The 18,285-nt window shown below is 39.7% G+C and overlaps 1 protein-coding gene across 2 annotated transcripts in view; it reads right to left on the reverse strand.

Moving 5' to 3' along the window:
- The window catches only part of cdk6 (cyclin dependent kinase 6), a 78,082-nt gene that overhangs the window by 36,319 nt on the left and 23,478 nt on the right, over positions 1 to 18,285 (reverse strand). For both annotated transcript variants that reach the window (XM_039680836.2, XM_039680835.2), the window contains exon 5: positions 3,314 to 3,423. In XM_039680836.2, coding sequence (XP_039536770.1) covers positions 3,314 to 3,423 — 110 coding nt within the window. The remainder of the gene's footprint in view (positions 1 to 3,313; positions 3,424 to 18,285) is intronic.

The following is an 18,285-nucleotide window of genomic DNA, read 5'->3' on the forward strand; positions in this document are numbered from 1 at the left end:
AATACAGCATTTTAGCACATAATTCAAAATGGCCGACAGCCAAAATGGCCGATCTGGGAAAATTGGATATCGGTCGACTCGGCATGACGCCCTGAATCTAACAAGACCAAGTTTTTGATTTTTGGAGAAACCGTTTAGAAGTTATGAGCGAAAATAGCCATTTTTCATATCTCCGGACCACTAGGTGGCGCTGCGCCGAAACGCTGCATGTAGCCTCAAGTCATGCTTGTGATTACATGTACCAAGTTTGGTCTTAATAGGACGAAGCGTTGCGGAGATAAAGCCTTCCGTCTGTTTTCGCAAGCGTTATGTAAAATTAGTTTGTGCGTTTATCGAAAACGGTTATTCGAATTATCTTGAATTCCATAACTTTTTGTCAGCACTGCCTGTAGATGATCTGGTGCGATTTTGGTGAAAATCGGACAAACGGTCTAGGACGAGTTCGCAAAAGTACATTTTTTGGAAAATTCAAAATGGCGGCCATGTTTTTATGACGGAAAATGACGTCATAGGTCGCGATCGAATCGGCATGAGCTCAGGAACAAGAGGAAAAAAGAATTTTGTTGATAGGTCTTACGGTTCAAAAGTTATTAGCATAATAAAAGTGAAACTTTGGACAGTTGGTGGCGCTAGAGGGAATGAGTTAGAGACACCAAAATTGGTGTATTTAAAGATGGGACTGTCCTCTATCAGAATGTCAAACCAAAACAACTTTCCCGCAAACCGGTCTATGGGCTGCCATAGACGCCCAGTCGGAAGAAGAATAATAATAATAAATATAGCTGCAAGCAGCCATTACCGGGGCCAAGCGCAAGAAGCGGCAACATATGCCAAAATGGCAAGGAGTGGCAGACCAACTGTAGCAAGGAGCAATTAAGGGCATTTTGAGAGAACTTTGGGCAAATGGCTAAAAAAATCACATAAACATTAACTTATAAGATGATTTAATGGGTTATCACTTTCGAACAATAGGTGGCGCAGTTACGAAATAGATGTGATGTGGTCAGAGGGAGGTGACAATGACACATGCAAAGTTTGGTGTCAAAATGTGAAGGCATTGCACAGATAAAGCCTAAATAGTAATTTTGGCAGCATGCCTAAATTTTGATGCTGTGGTATACAAAAACGGTTTTGTCTATCATCGTGCAATTCATAAATTTTAGTCGGCATGGTCTGGAGATGATACTATTCAATTTTCGTGAAAATCGAACAAACGGTCTAGGAGGAGTTCGAAAAAGAAGGTTTTTCAAAGAAATAAAGATGGCGAACAGGACGTTTGTCTGATTATGGAAAACCTGATATCTATGTTTTCGGCATAACCGAAGGAATCTATTAAGATCAGTTTCATTGCAATAGGCAAATTTATTCAAAAGTTATTAGCGTTCTCAGAAATTAATTATAACTTTTGACCAACAGGTGGCGCTGTCTCAAAATCTTTTGAGTACCTTCAGGGCATGCTGCTTATGGCACACACTGAGTTTTGTAATATTACACCAATGCATTTGTTTAGTATAGCATTTTATTTCACAAAACTCTATTGAAGTCAATGGGAATTTCACGTTTTGTTCTATTATAGCGCCACCAAGAGGCTCAGTCCCACAATTTTTTTTATGTGTCCTCAGAGTGACCCCATACATATGTGTGTCAATTTTGGTGCAAATATCTCAATTCACTTCCGAGTTATAAACATTTATATGAAAAAACACATAAAAAATGACTGACACATGACTTTGTTTGAATTTTACTACCCCTTACTATCAATATTTTCGCATTTGGGCATTTGCATATAGTTAACAAGCTATGATTCCGTGTTTCTGGCGGTGGTTTCGTCTCGATCGGAACAGTGGTTTTGAAGATATCGCCAAGTGTTTTTTTCGCGCTAAATCGCTACACTACACCAACCGTAACACGAAACCCAGCATGTTTAGTATCGTTGGACTCGGCAACGATTCAGGACCTCAAAAATATGACTCCCGTGAAAATAAGTGTACCACACCCAAAGTTATAAGCGTTTGAATAAAACAATTCACCAATAGGTGGCGCTGTTTCGAAACTTCTCAGGCTCCTTCAGGGCATCGTACTGATGACCCATACCGAGTTTCGTAACAATTCGTTCATGCGTTCAAAAAATACAGCATTTTCCCACATAATTCAAAATGGCCGACAGCCAAAATGGCCGATCTGGGAAAATTGGATATCGGTCGACTCGGCATGACGCCCTGAATCTATCGAGACCAAGTTTTTGATTTTTGGAGAAACCGTTCAGAAGTTATGAGCAAAAATAGCCATTTTTTATATCTCCGGACCACTAGGTGGCGCTGCGCCGAAACGCTGCATGTAGCCTCAGATCATGCTTGTGATGACATGTACCAAGTTTGGTCTGAATAGGATGAAGCGTTGCGGAGATACAGCCTCACGTCTGTTTTCGCAAGCGCTACGTAAAATTAGTTTGCGCATTTATCGAAAACGGTTCTTCGAATCATCTTGAATTCCATAACTTTTTGTCAGCACTGCCTGGAGATGATCCGGTGCGATTTTGGTGAAAATCGGACAAACCGTCTAGGACGAGTTCGCAAAAGTAGGTTTTTTGGAAAATTCAAAATGGCGGCCATTTTTTTATGACGGAAAATGACGTCATAGGGTGCTATCGAATCGGCATGAGCTCAGGAACAAGAGGAAAAAAGAATTTTGTTGATAGGCCTTACGGTTCAAAAGTTATTAGCATAATAAAAGTGCAACTTTGGACAGTTGGTGGCGCTAGAGGGAATGAGTTAGAGACACCAAAATTGGTGTATTTAAAGTTGGGACTGTCCTCTATCAGAATGTCAAACCAAAACAACTTTCCCGCAAACCGGTCTATGGGCTGCCATAGACGCCCAGTCGGAAGAAGAATAATAATAATAATAATAAGAACCGGCACAGATACAATAGGTGCCTCCGCACCTTCGGTGCTTGGCCCCTAATAATAAGAACCGGCACAGATACAATAGGTGCCTCCGCACCTTCGGTGCTTGGCCCCTAATAAGAACCGGCACAGATACAATAGGTGCCTCCGCACCTTCGGTGCTTGGCCCCTAATAATAATAATAAGAACCGGCACAGATACAATAGGTGCCTCCGCACCTTCGGTGCTTGGCCCCTAATAACTCTTGTTACTCCATGTGTGCCAGACACACGCAAGCAATCAGGTCATCCATGCTTGACACGTTTAACTGAGCATCACCCGCCTGAATCCTACATCTTTCTTCATTTTACAGTCAGCTGGTCAGTATTATCAGTGAGCGAGATAGATAATGATTCTGTGCAAACTTACCGGCGTCTGAACATCTCAGCAAAGATGCAGCCGACACTCCACAGATCCACAGGAGTAGCATAGCTGGACTGAAGCAGCACCTCGGGAGCTCGGTACCATAACGTCACAACCTGCACACACAAAAATAATCATAAAATTAGATCTTCTTATTTACATTACCTCACTAAAGTCTAAAATGCTTGTAGGTTCATGGGTTCAAAAAGGTTCCTGGTTACAAAGAACCCTAAAGGGTTTCATTTGTCCAGTCTATGTTTTATCTCTACCTCTGAACAGGCCCGACTGACCAATGGACCCTTTTCATAGACTGTGATCATGCGTTTTAACAGTCATCAGCACTGTAAATCCTGCAAAGTTATTATTTTTTTTAAATATGTACATTTATAACACTATACTTTGTATTATATTATCTTAACATCAAATTACGCTGCTGTGAGGGTGTTTCTAACACAGCGACGGTAAGATGGACAGCTTTCTCTCTTCTGTCAGCCGTTATCAATCCCTCTCAATTTTTTTCCCTATTTCTGAAAGTAGTGAAAACACTATTGTGGAGTTTTAAAAAATACATTTAATGTAGTCTCTCATTTACTGCTATTGAGTTTTACCCAACTATGACGACTTCCGCTTCTGAGAAACCCATAAATGTGAAAAGGGTCTATCGAACGCCTTATAGAGGCTGCAGGAGTCCAGGAATACTCAGTATGCAGGATTCTGCTGTTAACAGCTACAGTAGGGAGAGCCTCCAGACAAAACTCAGTGACCCTGCACAGGGTGGACGGCTTCCAGGTGCTTTCCCTCCTCACAGCGCTCTCTCGCTCTCCTCCCAGTAGGCTCTGGGCCCAGAAACCCCCAAGCTTATCAGCCAAATCAGTCAGGCCTGTGTTTGTAAGCAAAGCCTGGAGCATATATCAGTGACTCGTATCCTAAAACGCGCAGCGCTCGAAGGGGACGCCAGAGGAGTTGAAGGAAAAAGAAACAGAGGGCCGTCAACGCACAGAAACTGACATGCACCAGTGTTATAAATATAACATGCATCAAGGACCGGTTTAGTTTAAGTAATCAGGTGCATCTGCACTGGAAAAATGTTTGAATCTTTTACAGGAAAAAATGATACAGTAAAAACCTGGTCAGCTAAGTCACCTTTCCATATGCAGAAGAATCATTTTTGCATATGAAGTGACACCTCTGAGTTCAGACCTTATATTAAATATGCTGGAGGAGACTTTACAGAGTGAACTCTTGCAATTGTCAATATAAGATCTTGGCCAAAAATGTATGCACCTCTTGATGGAAATACATGTGCATACATTTTTTGGTCAAGACCTTGTATTGACAATGAAAGAGTCAAGTAAGTATTTGTTTATTTAAATCCAAATGGACTTTTTGTCTAGGCAGTGAATGTAATTGTACTGTAAAACACGGTCAGATTTATTGAATTTAAAAGAAAAATGTAATTCCTATATACGGCAAACAAATAAAAACAGTAAAAGGACATTCCCAGAAGATTACTTTTTTATTATTATTATTAATTTTGTGATGTTTTTGTTTATGTGAGTGTGACTTTGTGCATTGTCCCTATATGAGTATTGTCCATCTTTTATGGACAGGTCACTTAAAATAAACTCATGGTTCATCATGTTTTTTTAGCCAATGCAGAAGTAAGCTTTTTTCTGTGAATTTGCAAGACTTCCGACGAATTAGCCACAATAGGTAAAAAAACAATATGAAATGTTAAACTAGTTGCGCTACAATCCAGTTTGTCCATGATTGTGCTAATAAATTAAATATCATAACAAATACTAGTTGGCAATGTCAAGCAGCGTAACGGACGGTTTTTGTACGGATAAAATAACTGGAAATGGATAATAACAGAAGCCTCACACATTCAAGTTACATATGACAGCACCCAGTCTTATGTCAAAAATAAGGTGAATTTTATGGTCTGTGTTATGATGGTAACAGCAAAATATGAGATAACGTTGTAAAATATAGACCTAACAGAGATAACATAAACAGAAAATAAACATATGCAATGTGACTCAGTGTATAGGAGCCTCAAACTGTTTCTTTGAAATAGGCCTCTAAATAGCAAAGGCCGCCTCTGGTTATTATTATCAGAACATTTTAAAGTGAAAAGCTGGTTTTTAGTGCTTCATTGGTATATTAACATTGTCAATTAATAAAACATGGCATATAAATGGTAAAATAGAGGCATTATGCCATCTCGTAATGGCACATTGTCACCATATTTTATTATAGCAAACAGCTGTTCCTTTTACCATAAATTTGATAGATATTTAGAATGTATAGTTAAATATTAAGCTTAACCCTAAATTAAAACGCAAATTCAGTATAATATCTAAGGGCCTATAGGCAATGAGAAAAATGCCCAACAACTGAAACGATTTCCAATTCATTCGCACTGAATGCAAATCATTCTCATTCAGTCTGTAAATCATTCTAATTATAACAGCAAATGACTCATTCATGTTACAATGTTCGCGGTGCGAAATGAGTTCACGTTTTTCGTATGTATTACAGACTATATTTAGTGAGAAGACCACATGTGCTGTGTTGACGCTTTCTCATTTGGGTCTTCCTGGTTTAGTGGAAATGGGGAGGAAGTGAAGGTGAAATAAAAAAGGATGAAACATTTTAGCCTCTTTGTTGCCATGTGACCACAGCAAAAGCATATAACAGTCTAAATTAGATTCCTCTGGAACTCTTTCCACAGCATCTCGCTAGCAGACTTGGAGTCAAATTAGTTTATTGAATTGAAATTTAAAAAAAAAACTATGATAAGGACAGTATAAAGTTTATGTTGGCGCATCTAGGATCCTTCAAATCACTAGGACTTGACTTGATCCTTTAAATCATCTGACTTGACTTAGCATCTATAACGCCTCCTTCAATATTAAACTCAAAAGAATGCTAAAAGCCGGTTTTGAATGAGTCAAACGTGAACAACCATTTCAGAAAACAAGTCTGCAGGCCCAACCTGACTATCATCTTCAATCCAAACATTTTGAGTTTGTTAACTGCAATGAAACAAACCCTAAACTGTTGTCTTATCTAAATGTAGGGCCTACACTACAAAAGTAAAAAAAAAAAAAAAGAGACTGCGCTGCTTGACTTCTAGGAAGAACCACATACCGCTTCTAACTGATTCGAGTTGAAGTATATCCGTTTGTATGATAGTGTTAATAAAAGGCCAGACCACAAAACATTCACACGCACTTGTTGGCTCACACAGCATCTCGCTAGCAGGCTGCAGCTTACTTAGCAAAGGTTAAGATACACTAGTGATTAAACACTAAACCCTCAGAAGTACAAGATGAACCAACTGACAGCACTACAGATGAATTATCGTAGCAAGAGGCATAATAAAACTCAATGCACTCTGAAAATGTCAGAATGCATGCAAGAGCTGCGGTTTTCTTCGATGTTTCTCTCTTTGGTGACACTCGAAGATGGCAACGGTCTCTGTGACATTTACCCACAGAGTTCCTCTGTTAAACGGCACATGCCACAGTTGTGCCCCTATTATGCTATTTTAAAGGATCCTAATGTTGTTTTAGAGGGGTCTTATAGGTTACCATAAACCCAAGAACAAACAACACAACAATTTTCTCATAATATACACTCACCTAAAGGATTATTAGGAACACCTGTTCAATTTCTCATTAATGCAATTATCTAATCAACCGATCACAATTTGCTTCAATGCATTTAGGGGTGTGGTCCTTGTCAAGATAATCTCCTGAACTCCAAACCGAATGTCAGAATGGGAAAGAAAGGTGATTTAAGCCATTTTGAGAGTGGCATGGATGTTGGTGCCAGACGGGCCGGTCTGAGTATTTTACAATCTGCTCAGTTACTGGGATTTTCACGCACAACCATTTCTAGGGTTTACAAAGAATGGTGTGAAAAGGGGAAAACATCCAGTATGCGGCAGTCCTGTGAGCGAAAATGCCTTGTTGATGCTAGAGGTCAGAGGAGAATGGGCCGACTGATTCAAGCTGATAGAAGACCAGCTTTGACTGAAATAACCACTCGTTACAACCGAGGTATGCAGCAAAGCATTTGTGAAGCCACAACACGCACAATCTTGAGGCGGATGGGCTACAACAGAGGAAGACCCCACCGGGTGCCACTTATCTCCACTACAAATAGGAAAAAGATGCTACAATTTGCAAGAGCTCACCAAAACAGAACAGTTGAAGACTGGAAAAATGTTGCCTGGCCTGATGAGTCTCAATTTCTGTTGAGACATTCAGATGGTAGAGTCTTAGGTGTAAAAAAATGAAAAGTGGATTCATAGCGCTGAAAACATTGTCTCCTTACCATGTCTAAAAACCAAACTCTTACATGCCTCAACTTCAACTACATTGTTTGAGGGTCAAAGTAGACATCTTTCGCAGGCAGCCGATAAAGACCATAGGCTGGCATTAAGGACATTTTTTTCAAGTGACTATTAGTCTCAACCTCAGATGTCTGGTGCTTAAGGCATAGAAAATGGGTAACACTTTGAAGTCATCATCGGATTGGTTGAATTCTAAAGGATTTCCAGGAGATGTGCGTGCTATGGAGTTTAAATAATCTTTAAAATGACACGAGAACTGTACAGTGGGGTTCATATGAGAGTTTCTGCAAATAATTGTAATGAAGACGAAACAGCTAGATGGAGCACAATGTAGTGAGAACAGAATACAGGAGTTATTGTCGATTGTTGAAATAAATAAACTACTACCATTCAAAAGTATGGGTCAGTATGTTTTTTTTTTGAAGAAATTAAAACTTTTATTCAGCAAGGATGCATTAAATTGATCATAAGTGACAGTAAAGACATTTATGCACTTTGCAGACGCGTAATGCATTTATCCAAAGCAACTTACAGGGTAAACATTTACATTCTTATCAGTTCTCGCTTTCCCCAGGGAAACAAACCATGACCTTGGCGTTGCAAGCACCAACGCTCTACTGATTGAGCCACAGGAAAGCTACATATGTGGGTCATTTAATTTGAATATCCCCAACTGAGCAAGCCAAAGGCAACAGTGGCAAGGAACCGAAAAACTCCATCAAGTGACCCGATGGAGAAAAACAAACCTTGGGAGAACCCAGGCTCAGTTGGGGGCCAGTTCTCCTCTGGCGTTTATGAACTAGAGGCCAAATTTACAGTAACTGTAAGATAAAAAATGTATATGAATGCCTGGCTAAATAAATGCGTCTTTAGTCTAGCTTTAAACTGTGAGAGCGAGTCTGAGCAACAAACAATATCAGGAAGGCTATTCCAGAGCTTCGGGGTTAAATGTGAAAATGCTCTTCCTCCTTTAGTGGATCTGGATATCCTAGGAATGACCAGAAGCCTCGAATTTAGTGATCTTAAAGAGCGCGATGGGTTGTAGGGCGATAGAAGATCCGGTAAATAGACTGGAGCTAAACCATTTAGAGCTTTATAAGTCAAAAGTAAAACCTTGTAATTAATACGGAACTTTATAGGTAACCAATGAAGTGATGATAGAATCGGTGTAATATGATCATATTTTCTTGATCTAGTAAGAACTCTAGCGGCTGCATTTTGGACTAAATGTAGCTTTCTTATTGAGGATGCAGGACAACCGGCTAATAAAGCATTACAGTAATCTAGTCTCGAGGTCATGAATGCATGAACTAACTTTTCTGCATCAGAGACAGATAGCATGTTACGCAGCTTAGCAATGTTTCTAAGGTGGAAAAAGGCTGTTCTTGTAACATATGAGATATGATTTTCAAAAGACAGGTTGCAGTCTAATGCAACACCCAGGTATTTTATTGCAGCGGATAAAGTAACAGGGTATCCTAATATGTTAAAGTCGTGCTGCGAAAGGTTTTGTGGACGGTTTTTAGAACCGATATGTATTACCTTTGTCTTGTCTGGATTTAATAAAAGAAAGTTACGCGTCATCCAATCTTTTATATCTTTAACACAATCTGTCAATTTGGATAATTTAACATATTCATCTGGCCTTGATGAAATATATATTTGAGTGTCTTCAGCATAACAATGGAAACTAATTCCATGTTTCCTTATAATATTACGTAGTGGCAGCATATATAGAGAATAATAAAAGGGCCTAACACAGATCCCTGCGGCACTCCATAGTTTGCCGAAGTTGTGATCGATTTTTCTCCATTTAAGTTTACGAAATGGTAGCGGTCAGATAAGTATGACCTTAACCAGCTTAATGCTTGTCCTTGAACACCAATGTAATAGAGGGAATGCGCGTGACGTCATCGTCGGCTGGCGTGCCTGCAGTTCCTCACAGTGAGTGGCAAAAAGACTGAGCGGCTGTATGTGTTCAGCGTGAATACCACGAAAAACAAACACAACACACACAAATAAAGTGGGAAAGAGCTTTGCGATTGACTGTAGGCCTACAACTAGATTTGACAAAACATCGGAGGTATATTTTTACAGACTGCTATGGAAAGAGGAGCAAATGGATCGCTGCAATTCTCAGAAACAACTGGACTCCAGTCAGCGAAAGGTGGATTTGCAGTTATCATTTTGTGTCAATATGCTGAATTTAGCTGTAAAACCATACCCGTATATTTTGTATTGTTATATACATTAACAGCTCATAAATTAAATATTTATCATTGCATATTCTGCATTATTGGATGTTTTTTTAATAAACACTGACCAAAAAACGTATAAAGTTTTAGAGCTCGACGATATGATATATATAGGATATAACACTGATATAAGTGATCACCCGGATTTAGACCTACCTATATTATATTTATATAAAGCGTTCACAGGCAAGTTTGCTTTATGTTTAGGTCTTGCTTTTATTTCCCCGGTGTCGAAATCAGGCAATAAATGTCCGGCAACACGATTCCTGGCTGCATGTCAATATCCATGGATCACTGGATCTTTAGTAAGTTGTAAAGAACACTATATTGAGTCCAACATTTAGTTTAAATTGATAAAATTGTTCGATTTAGTCGCATTTCCGCAGTTTTCCCCTATTGAATCCAGTCACGCAGCAGATCTTTTGCCACTCGGTCAGGCTGAGGGGGGTTGTCAATGCATTCCCTCTATTGTGTAGTCGATCTAATAGTATTATGTGATCTATAGTATTGAACGCAGCGCTAACATCAAGTAAAACTAGTATTAAGATACAGCCTCGGTCCGAAGCTAGAAGTAAATCATTTGTGATTCTAACAAGCGCAGTTTCAGTGCTATGATGTGGCCTGAATCCAGACTGAAACTTTTCATAGATGTCGTTTTCTTGCAAGAAAGAGCCGAGTTGAGCGGACACAACTTTTTCTAATATTTTTGACATAAATGGAAGATTTGAGATGGGTCTGTAATTTGCTAAGTTATTTGGATCTAATTGTGGTTTCTTAATAAGAGGCTTTATAACTGCTAGCTTGAACGTTCTTGGAACATGACCTAAAGATAAAGATGAGTTAATAATATTAAGAAGAGGCTCTTCCACTATAATACTTCTTTCAATAGTTTAGTTGGTATAGGATCTAATAAACATGTTGTTGTTTTAGATGAAGTGATAAGTTTATTTAACTCTTTTTGTTCTAAGGTTGTAAAGCATTGTAATTGTTCTTGTGGGGTGATAATTGCGGCTGAATTATAAGGCGCGAGCAAAGATTCTGTTGTGATTCTGTTGCTTTCAATTTTCTCAGTGAAGAAGTTCATGAAGTCATAACTACTAAACAGTAACGGGATATTTTGTTCAGGAGTCATCTGTTTATTTGTTAGTCTAGCCACAGTGTTAAATAAAAACCTTGGATTATTTTGGTTGTTTTCTATTAGTTTGCTGAGGTGCTCAGCCCTGGCCGTTTTAAGGGCCTTTTTATAACGTGACATACTGTCTTTCCATGCGATTCTAAAGACCTCTAAATTAGTTTTTTTCCATTTACGCTCTAAATTACGAGTTTCTCTCTTTAAAACATACGTAGTGTTATTGTACCATGGTGCTATACTTTTTTCTCTGACCTTTTTTAATCTAATGGGTGCAACAATATCCAATGTTCTAGAGACAATGGAGGTCATAGTGCTAGTTAGTTCGTCTAGTTCATCTGTTTGTTTGGGTTCAGGCAGCAGCTGAGTCAGATCAGATAAGCTATTTGAGAAATGATCTATGGTGGATGGGAGAATTGTTCTACCTGGTCGATAACGTGGCGCGGCATGACATATTATAGCAGTACGTAATATGCAAGTAACCATGTAAGGTCAGTGACATCGTCACTTTGTGGAATGATATCTATATCGGTTGGATCGGTTCCATATGATATAATTAAATCGAGTGTATGATTAAGACGATGAGTTGGTCCGGTGACGTTTTGCTTGACCCCGAAGGAGCTTAATAAATCTGTGGACGCAACCCCTAACGCATCATTTGAATTATCTACGTGTATGTTAAAATCTCAAACAATTAATGCTTTATCAACGTTGACCAATAAATCTGATAGGAAGTCTGCAAACTCTTAAGAAGTCGGCGTAAGGCCCTGGAGGTCTATATACGGTAGCCAATGCTAGAGATAATAGGGATTTCTTTCTTACATCTAACAGCATAACATTTAGCACAAGTCCTTCAAATGAATTAAACCTACGACGAGTTTTCTGAGTAACATTAAGGATGTCTCTGTATATTTTTGCAACACCACCGCCATTACCGATCAGACGGGGCTCATGCTTATAACAGTATCCTGGCGGGGTAGACTCATTTAGACCGAAATAATCATTTGGTTTAAGCCAGGTTTCAGTAAGGCACAGGACATTGAAATTATTATCTGTGACCATTTCATTTACAATAACCGCTTTAGGTGTGAGCGATCTAATGTTTAGAAGACCTAGCTTTAGAAATTGTTTTTGTTCACTAATAGCGAGATTTTTTGTTTGAATAACAATTAGATTTTTTCTTGATCCCACAGTAGATTTATTATTTGATCTCAGTAAACGAGGAATAGACAGTTTCTATGCAATGTTCTACACTAGTATTAATATAAATTAAATTGGTGCAGTAGAGACCGTGATTTGGATTTTTGGTTACTAGTCAAACGATATTTAACATTTTGGTGATGTTATCCGACAGAAGATCTGCCCCGATACTTGGATGTAAGCCATCAGCGCAGAAGAGCCTCGGTCGTTCCCAAAACAGATTCCAATTATTTACAAAGAGCAGTTTCTGCTCAGTGCACCATGACAGTAACCATTCATTTAATAATAATCTACTGAACTACGCGAATAATCTACTTTACCCTTTTATGTCCTAGTCAGTATGTAGGAAGCGGTCCAGACACTATAATCGATGTTTCAGACGATGTGCTGCGTACCGTATCGATAAGGCTCCTGAAGTCTTTCTTCAGAACCTCCGTCTGTCGGAACCTAGTGTCGTTAGATCCCGCGTGCAGCACAACAGCTCTGACTCGCTTTTCACCGTTCAAAATCTCAGTTACCCACACAGTGATATCGAGAACACTCAGGTCTTGTCTTGGGTATAATCCGTCTTTTGGTGGTACAGGTGTAGTGTAAACGCACGACGCATGTATAAGAAAATGTTCGTTTGTAAGTGAGTGTAAAGAACGCGTTTGGCAATCGATCACAGGGCGAGCAGCGGTGAAGCAGTGTCTCGCTCAACAACCAAACGCCCCAAACGCGTTTGTAAAGAGCACGTTCGGCAATCGATCGCAGGGCGAGCAGCGGTGAAGCAGTGTCTCGCTCAACAAACAACAACCAAACGTTCCAGCCGTATAAAGAAAGAAATACGGATAAACAGAAGGAAAAACGAAGCTAATACGAGGCTTAGACAGCCACGACGCAACCAAACTCACAGCAGACAGACAGGAGCAATCCAAAACTCACAGCAGACAGACAGAAGAAATCTTTTTTGAGCACCAAATCAGCATATTAAAATGAGAAAACACTAGTTTTAAATTGCAACAATATTTCATAGGATTACTATTTTTACTGTGGTTACTTTTGATTAAATAAACGAAGCCTCGGTGAGCATAAGATACATCTTTCCAAAACAATTACTACATCATACTACATAACATCTAGATTCACAATTCAATCTTATTAATTGGTTGTTGGACGATTAGTTGAATAGTCGGCATCATGTGTGAGCATTAATGGATTAACATTTTGAAAATATTTAATCTTTGGACATGCTTTGCTTTGTATTTTATTGCATTAAGCAGTTGCCTTTGAAAGAATGTCCTTTCAGAGAAAAAATTCCAGTCCGTACCCTTTGGATTGAGAATGAATACATGCTAGCATTTAAAGTCTCTCTCTCTCTCCTCCTCCTCTGTAAGTTTTGAACCAAGCTAGTGGGTGTGTGACAGGGTAGCCTACAGAGGTTTTTCTGAAACTGGCCACTAATAAAAGGGTCAGATAAAACGGCTCTGGCTGACTCCAGATTAAAAGACAGCATTCTGTGCATTCCTATCTGGTGAGACAGTGCGGGCCCTCTCAGCACGAGGGAAACCAAGAAACTCTTCTCAGCGCCACTGACCAAGCATATCCACAACGGCTCAACTCTTGCACTGGGCCACCCTGCACTTCTCCGTATACCCCACTCCAGCTAATGCACTCTAGCCCCTTTTACCCAAACCCCTCCTTTTGATTCACCCCAATAGATTTAAAACAATAGAGACACAATGTGATTCAGAAAAAGCCTGGCTGATGGAGTTGGCAAGGAGCCTCTGTTTACATTGTCTCTCTCAAAGGAAGCGAAGGATGAAAGGCCCCTTCAACACAAGACGTTCATCCGCATTCTTTCAGGCCGCCCCCGGACACTTTTAAAGGGGCAAGTCCGCTAACTTGGCAGAGCACAATGCCACTCGCTAAAAATGAGCCTCTGTGATAGCCCATTATTCAGTTGGTAATAGATCAGTGAGTGATATCATTAGCTAGCATCAGAAAGTCCTCTGAACATTAGCCATGTGCAAACCAACATATTCAAAACCAACTTGGTTGTTTGCATGAATGACTAGGACTTAAGAAATACTTGCCTATTTATGGATTTCTTATGCAGGAATGAACATAAGACGTTCTTACATTCCCAATCACTAAGGCACGGAATGCAGGATATATATGTTGGTGCCAGACGGGCCGGTCTGAGTATTTCACAATCTGTTCAGTTACTGGGATTTTCACGGCCAACCATTTCTAGGGTTTACAGAGAATGGTGTGAAAAGGGAAAAACATCCAGTATGCGGCAGTCCTGTGGGCAAAAAATGCCTTGTTGATGATAAGAGGTCAGAGGAGAATGGGCCGACTGATTCAAGCTGATAGAAGAGCAACTTTGACTGAAATAACCACTCGTTACAACCGAGGTATGCAGCAAAGCATTTTTGATGCCACAACACGCACAACCTTGAGGCGGATGGGCTACAACAGCAGAAGACCCTGAGTATCACTCATCTCCACTACAAATAGGAAAAAGAGGCTACAATTTGCAAGAGCTCACCAAAATTGGACAGTTGAAGACTGAAAAAATGTTGCCTGGTCTGATGAGTCTCGATTTCTGTTGAGACATGCAGGTGGTAGAGTCCGAATTTGGTGTAAACAGAATGAGAACATGGATCCATTATGCCTTGTTACCACTGTGCAGGCTGGTGGTGGTGTAATGGTGTGGTGGATGTTTTCTTGGCACACTTTAGGCCCCTTAGTGCCTTTTGGGCATAGTTTAAATGCCACGGTCTTCCTGAGCATCGTCCATGTCCACCCCTTGTCCATGTCCATCGACCATGTCCACCCCTTTATAGCCACCATGTACCCATCCTCTGATGGCTACTTCCAGCAGGATAATGCACCATGTCACAAAGCTCGGATCATTTCAAATTGGTTTCTTGAACATGACAATGAGTTCACTGTACTAAAATGGCCCCCACAGTCACCAGATCTCAACCCAATAGAGCATCTTTGGGATGTGGTGGAACAGGAGCTTCGTGCCCTGGATGTGCATCCCACAAATCTCCATCAACTGCAAGATGCTATCCTATCAATATGGGCCAACATTTCTAAAGAATGCTAACAGCAAGTCAAACACAGTATTAGTATGGTGTTCCTAATAATCCTTTAGGTGAGTCTAATATCTATATATCTATATATATATATATATATATATATATATATATATATATATATATATGTGTGTGTGTGTGTTTATATATATGTACATATTATATTATATTATATTATATTATATTATATTATATTCCCGACCCATTCCCGTACACTACTGTATATAGTGTTCTTTAAATATAATATATTGGCCATGCCCATGAACAGGTGCATTTTTGCATGCTTTTCATCATAATTTAGTACTTATGGTGCAAAAATAGCTAAGATGAGCTGTATTTAGGTGCAGAAAGTTTTCAGTAATAAAATATTTTAATTATACCCTTACAGATGGACTGAAAACAGGCTATTTTTGAGTTCGCTGTGCTTGTACATTGAGGTCGTACTGAACAAGCCTCCCACCTCACCTCCAGCCATGTTTTGTCTTGAGCCATTCTTATCCTCCCAGTCAAACGGGCTGTAAACACTATTATTGTGAAGCCAGAGGGTTTTCCCCTAAAAATCCATTTAAAATGGCAACAATACAACCAGGTTTAGAGATTGGAGAAAGATATATGAAGGCTCAAGTAAGCAGCATTCATAAACTGTATACAGTAAAGAAAGAAAAAAAAAACTCCACAACTGTTGCCAAAGTATGCAGAGCTTACAGGAATGCTGTATGGGGCCCTCTCTGAGCGAACAAAGAAAGCACAGTCAGACTCCTTTTCCCCAGCGCTACCACATCCGCACATCATTAGTTGGAAAATTCCTGATATATGCTGTAATTTTTTTTTTTTTTTGCACTCTGGTAAAGGCAAAGCTTTAATATCCAGATTCCATTGGATCCTGCAACGTACCCCCAAATCAGTTCCCGGTTGGCCATCGGCCCGTCAACAAATAATCCTGACAAGGTCCGGGAGCAAGGGTTCAGCGCTCTCTATGGACCGCTAGCAAACGAGGTCACACAGGAAATACCAAATAAGAAGCTCCCCATCCATTGTGCTGCTGCACTCTTTGTGTGTCTGTTGGTGTTTGGAAGCCCCCTGCTTTTTCCGCTGGATTTTTTTTTCTTCCCTTCTCCCTTTTGGAATACCGGGGGAGATATCTAAACATTCCCAAAGTGTGCCGCACGTGCTCTCCTGCGTGCCATGTTTTCCTTTTTCCAGACATGCCGCTGCCTCCGAGTCTGTCCAAAGCAAAAGCACATTGTCTGGCAACGTACAAGCTGCTGCGCTCAGCTCAAACCAAGACTGGTCTAAAAACCTAAACAATTTTTCATAATTAAGATTTATGATTTGGACAGAACGTCCTGCTAAGAAACACAACTATTTGGAAAACTCAATGTACTAACCCCCATGGTTTTTAAAACTTGTTTCAATGGCAAACACCCGTAGCTTGTTTCAGCCTGACTGCATCTATTTGCTAAATCTACAGTAAGTGTCATGGTCACATGAAAGGTTTATTACGAACAAAACTCCTTTGGGCAAGTAGAAACACTAAAGCGCATGTGTCCGTGCATCTCCTTCAAAAGTGTGACCTCTTTTGAAGTGTAGGAGTGGGACAGGGGGTCCTGCCAAGCAATGATGAGAATGTGATTTCGTTCCAAACATACTTTCTTCTGTTGAACACAAAAGATGATGTGTCCGTTTATTTATTTATTTGTTGTCCCTATTTGGCCCCCATTGACTTTCATTGTATGGACAACAACAATTCAAATCTTCTTCAAAATATCTTCTTTTGTGTTCCGTACGGCATTAGGGTGAGTAAATGACAGAAATTGTATTTTTTTGTTTAACTATCCCTTTAAGAAATTTTTAATAGATTACCACTAGCTTTACGTCGCCATGACAAACGTTCCAAACAAAAAGCTAATATAGGACATACACCGTTTAAACATGTTTAAACTATTAAGTTTCTTTCGGACTTTCGTTAACAAGCTTCATCTGGGCATCATCACAGTCATCCCTCCCTGATCTATAGCTACATATTAGTTTAAATGGAAAGATCTGATTGGATACAGTTGGTTTGCACTGGACAGTGAAGCTGAGCTCAAAATGGAAATCCCATTAAGCAGATTCATTTCATAAAAGGGCTTGAATGATGTATTCTGTCGAACAATGAGTCATTTCCCCTGCCTACACATTTATTGAAACAACTACAGGCTCATTTAAAGATGCCTAGCTTCATTTTCAGTCAGAGCAGGGACTTTTAAACACAACAGGTTGTCTGTGCGCCTCTTGCTATTCATGCTCACATCACAATGATCATCATCTGCAACAGCCTGCACACAGGACAGATTAGAAGAGGCGTGAGCCTCCGACTGCAAATCTGACCAGACGTGCTTAATGAGAGGACAGATGGAGTGGACCGTTAATTGCATTATTAGTTAGTTGGACTGTGGCCATTCTCTGTCAAGCTGTTTGAAAAGCCAAAAAAGCCTTGCTCATCTCATTCATCTGCCAGAAAAAGTAGCTAATATACACAATTGTTACAGTTGCCATGAAAGGATTAAAGGAGTAGTTCACTTTAAAAAAAAAAAAAATACTGATAATTTTCTCACCCCCATGTCATCCAAGATGTCCACATCTTTCTTTCTTCAGTCGGAAAGAAATTAAGGTTTATGATGAAAACATTCCAGGATTTTTCTCCATTTAATGGACTTCACTGGGAACCAAACGGTTCAAGGTCCAAATGACCATTTCAGTGCAGCTTCAAAGGGCTTTAAACAACATCAGGCGATGAATAAGGGTCTTATCTAGCGAAATGATTGCTCATTTAAAAAATAAATAAAAGTTTAAGTTTTATAAGCACAAATGCTCGCCTTGCTCTGTTCTGTGATGCCATTCGTGACTCTCCTGTTCAAACTCATTCATCAAAACGAACAAATCTTTTTTCGCGTCAT

Source organism: Pimephales promelas, chromosome 18 (genome assembly GCF_988280905.1).
Source record: "Pimephales promelas chromosome 18, fPimPro1.hap1.1, whole genome shotgun sequence".
NCBI classification, from domain to species: domain Eukaryota; kingdom Metazoa; phylum Chordata; class Actinopteri; order Cypriniformes; family Leuciscidae; genus Pimephales; species Pimephales promelas.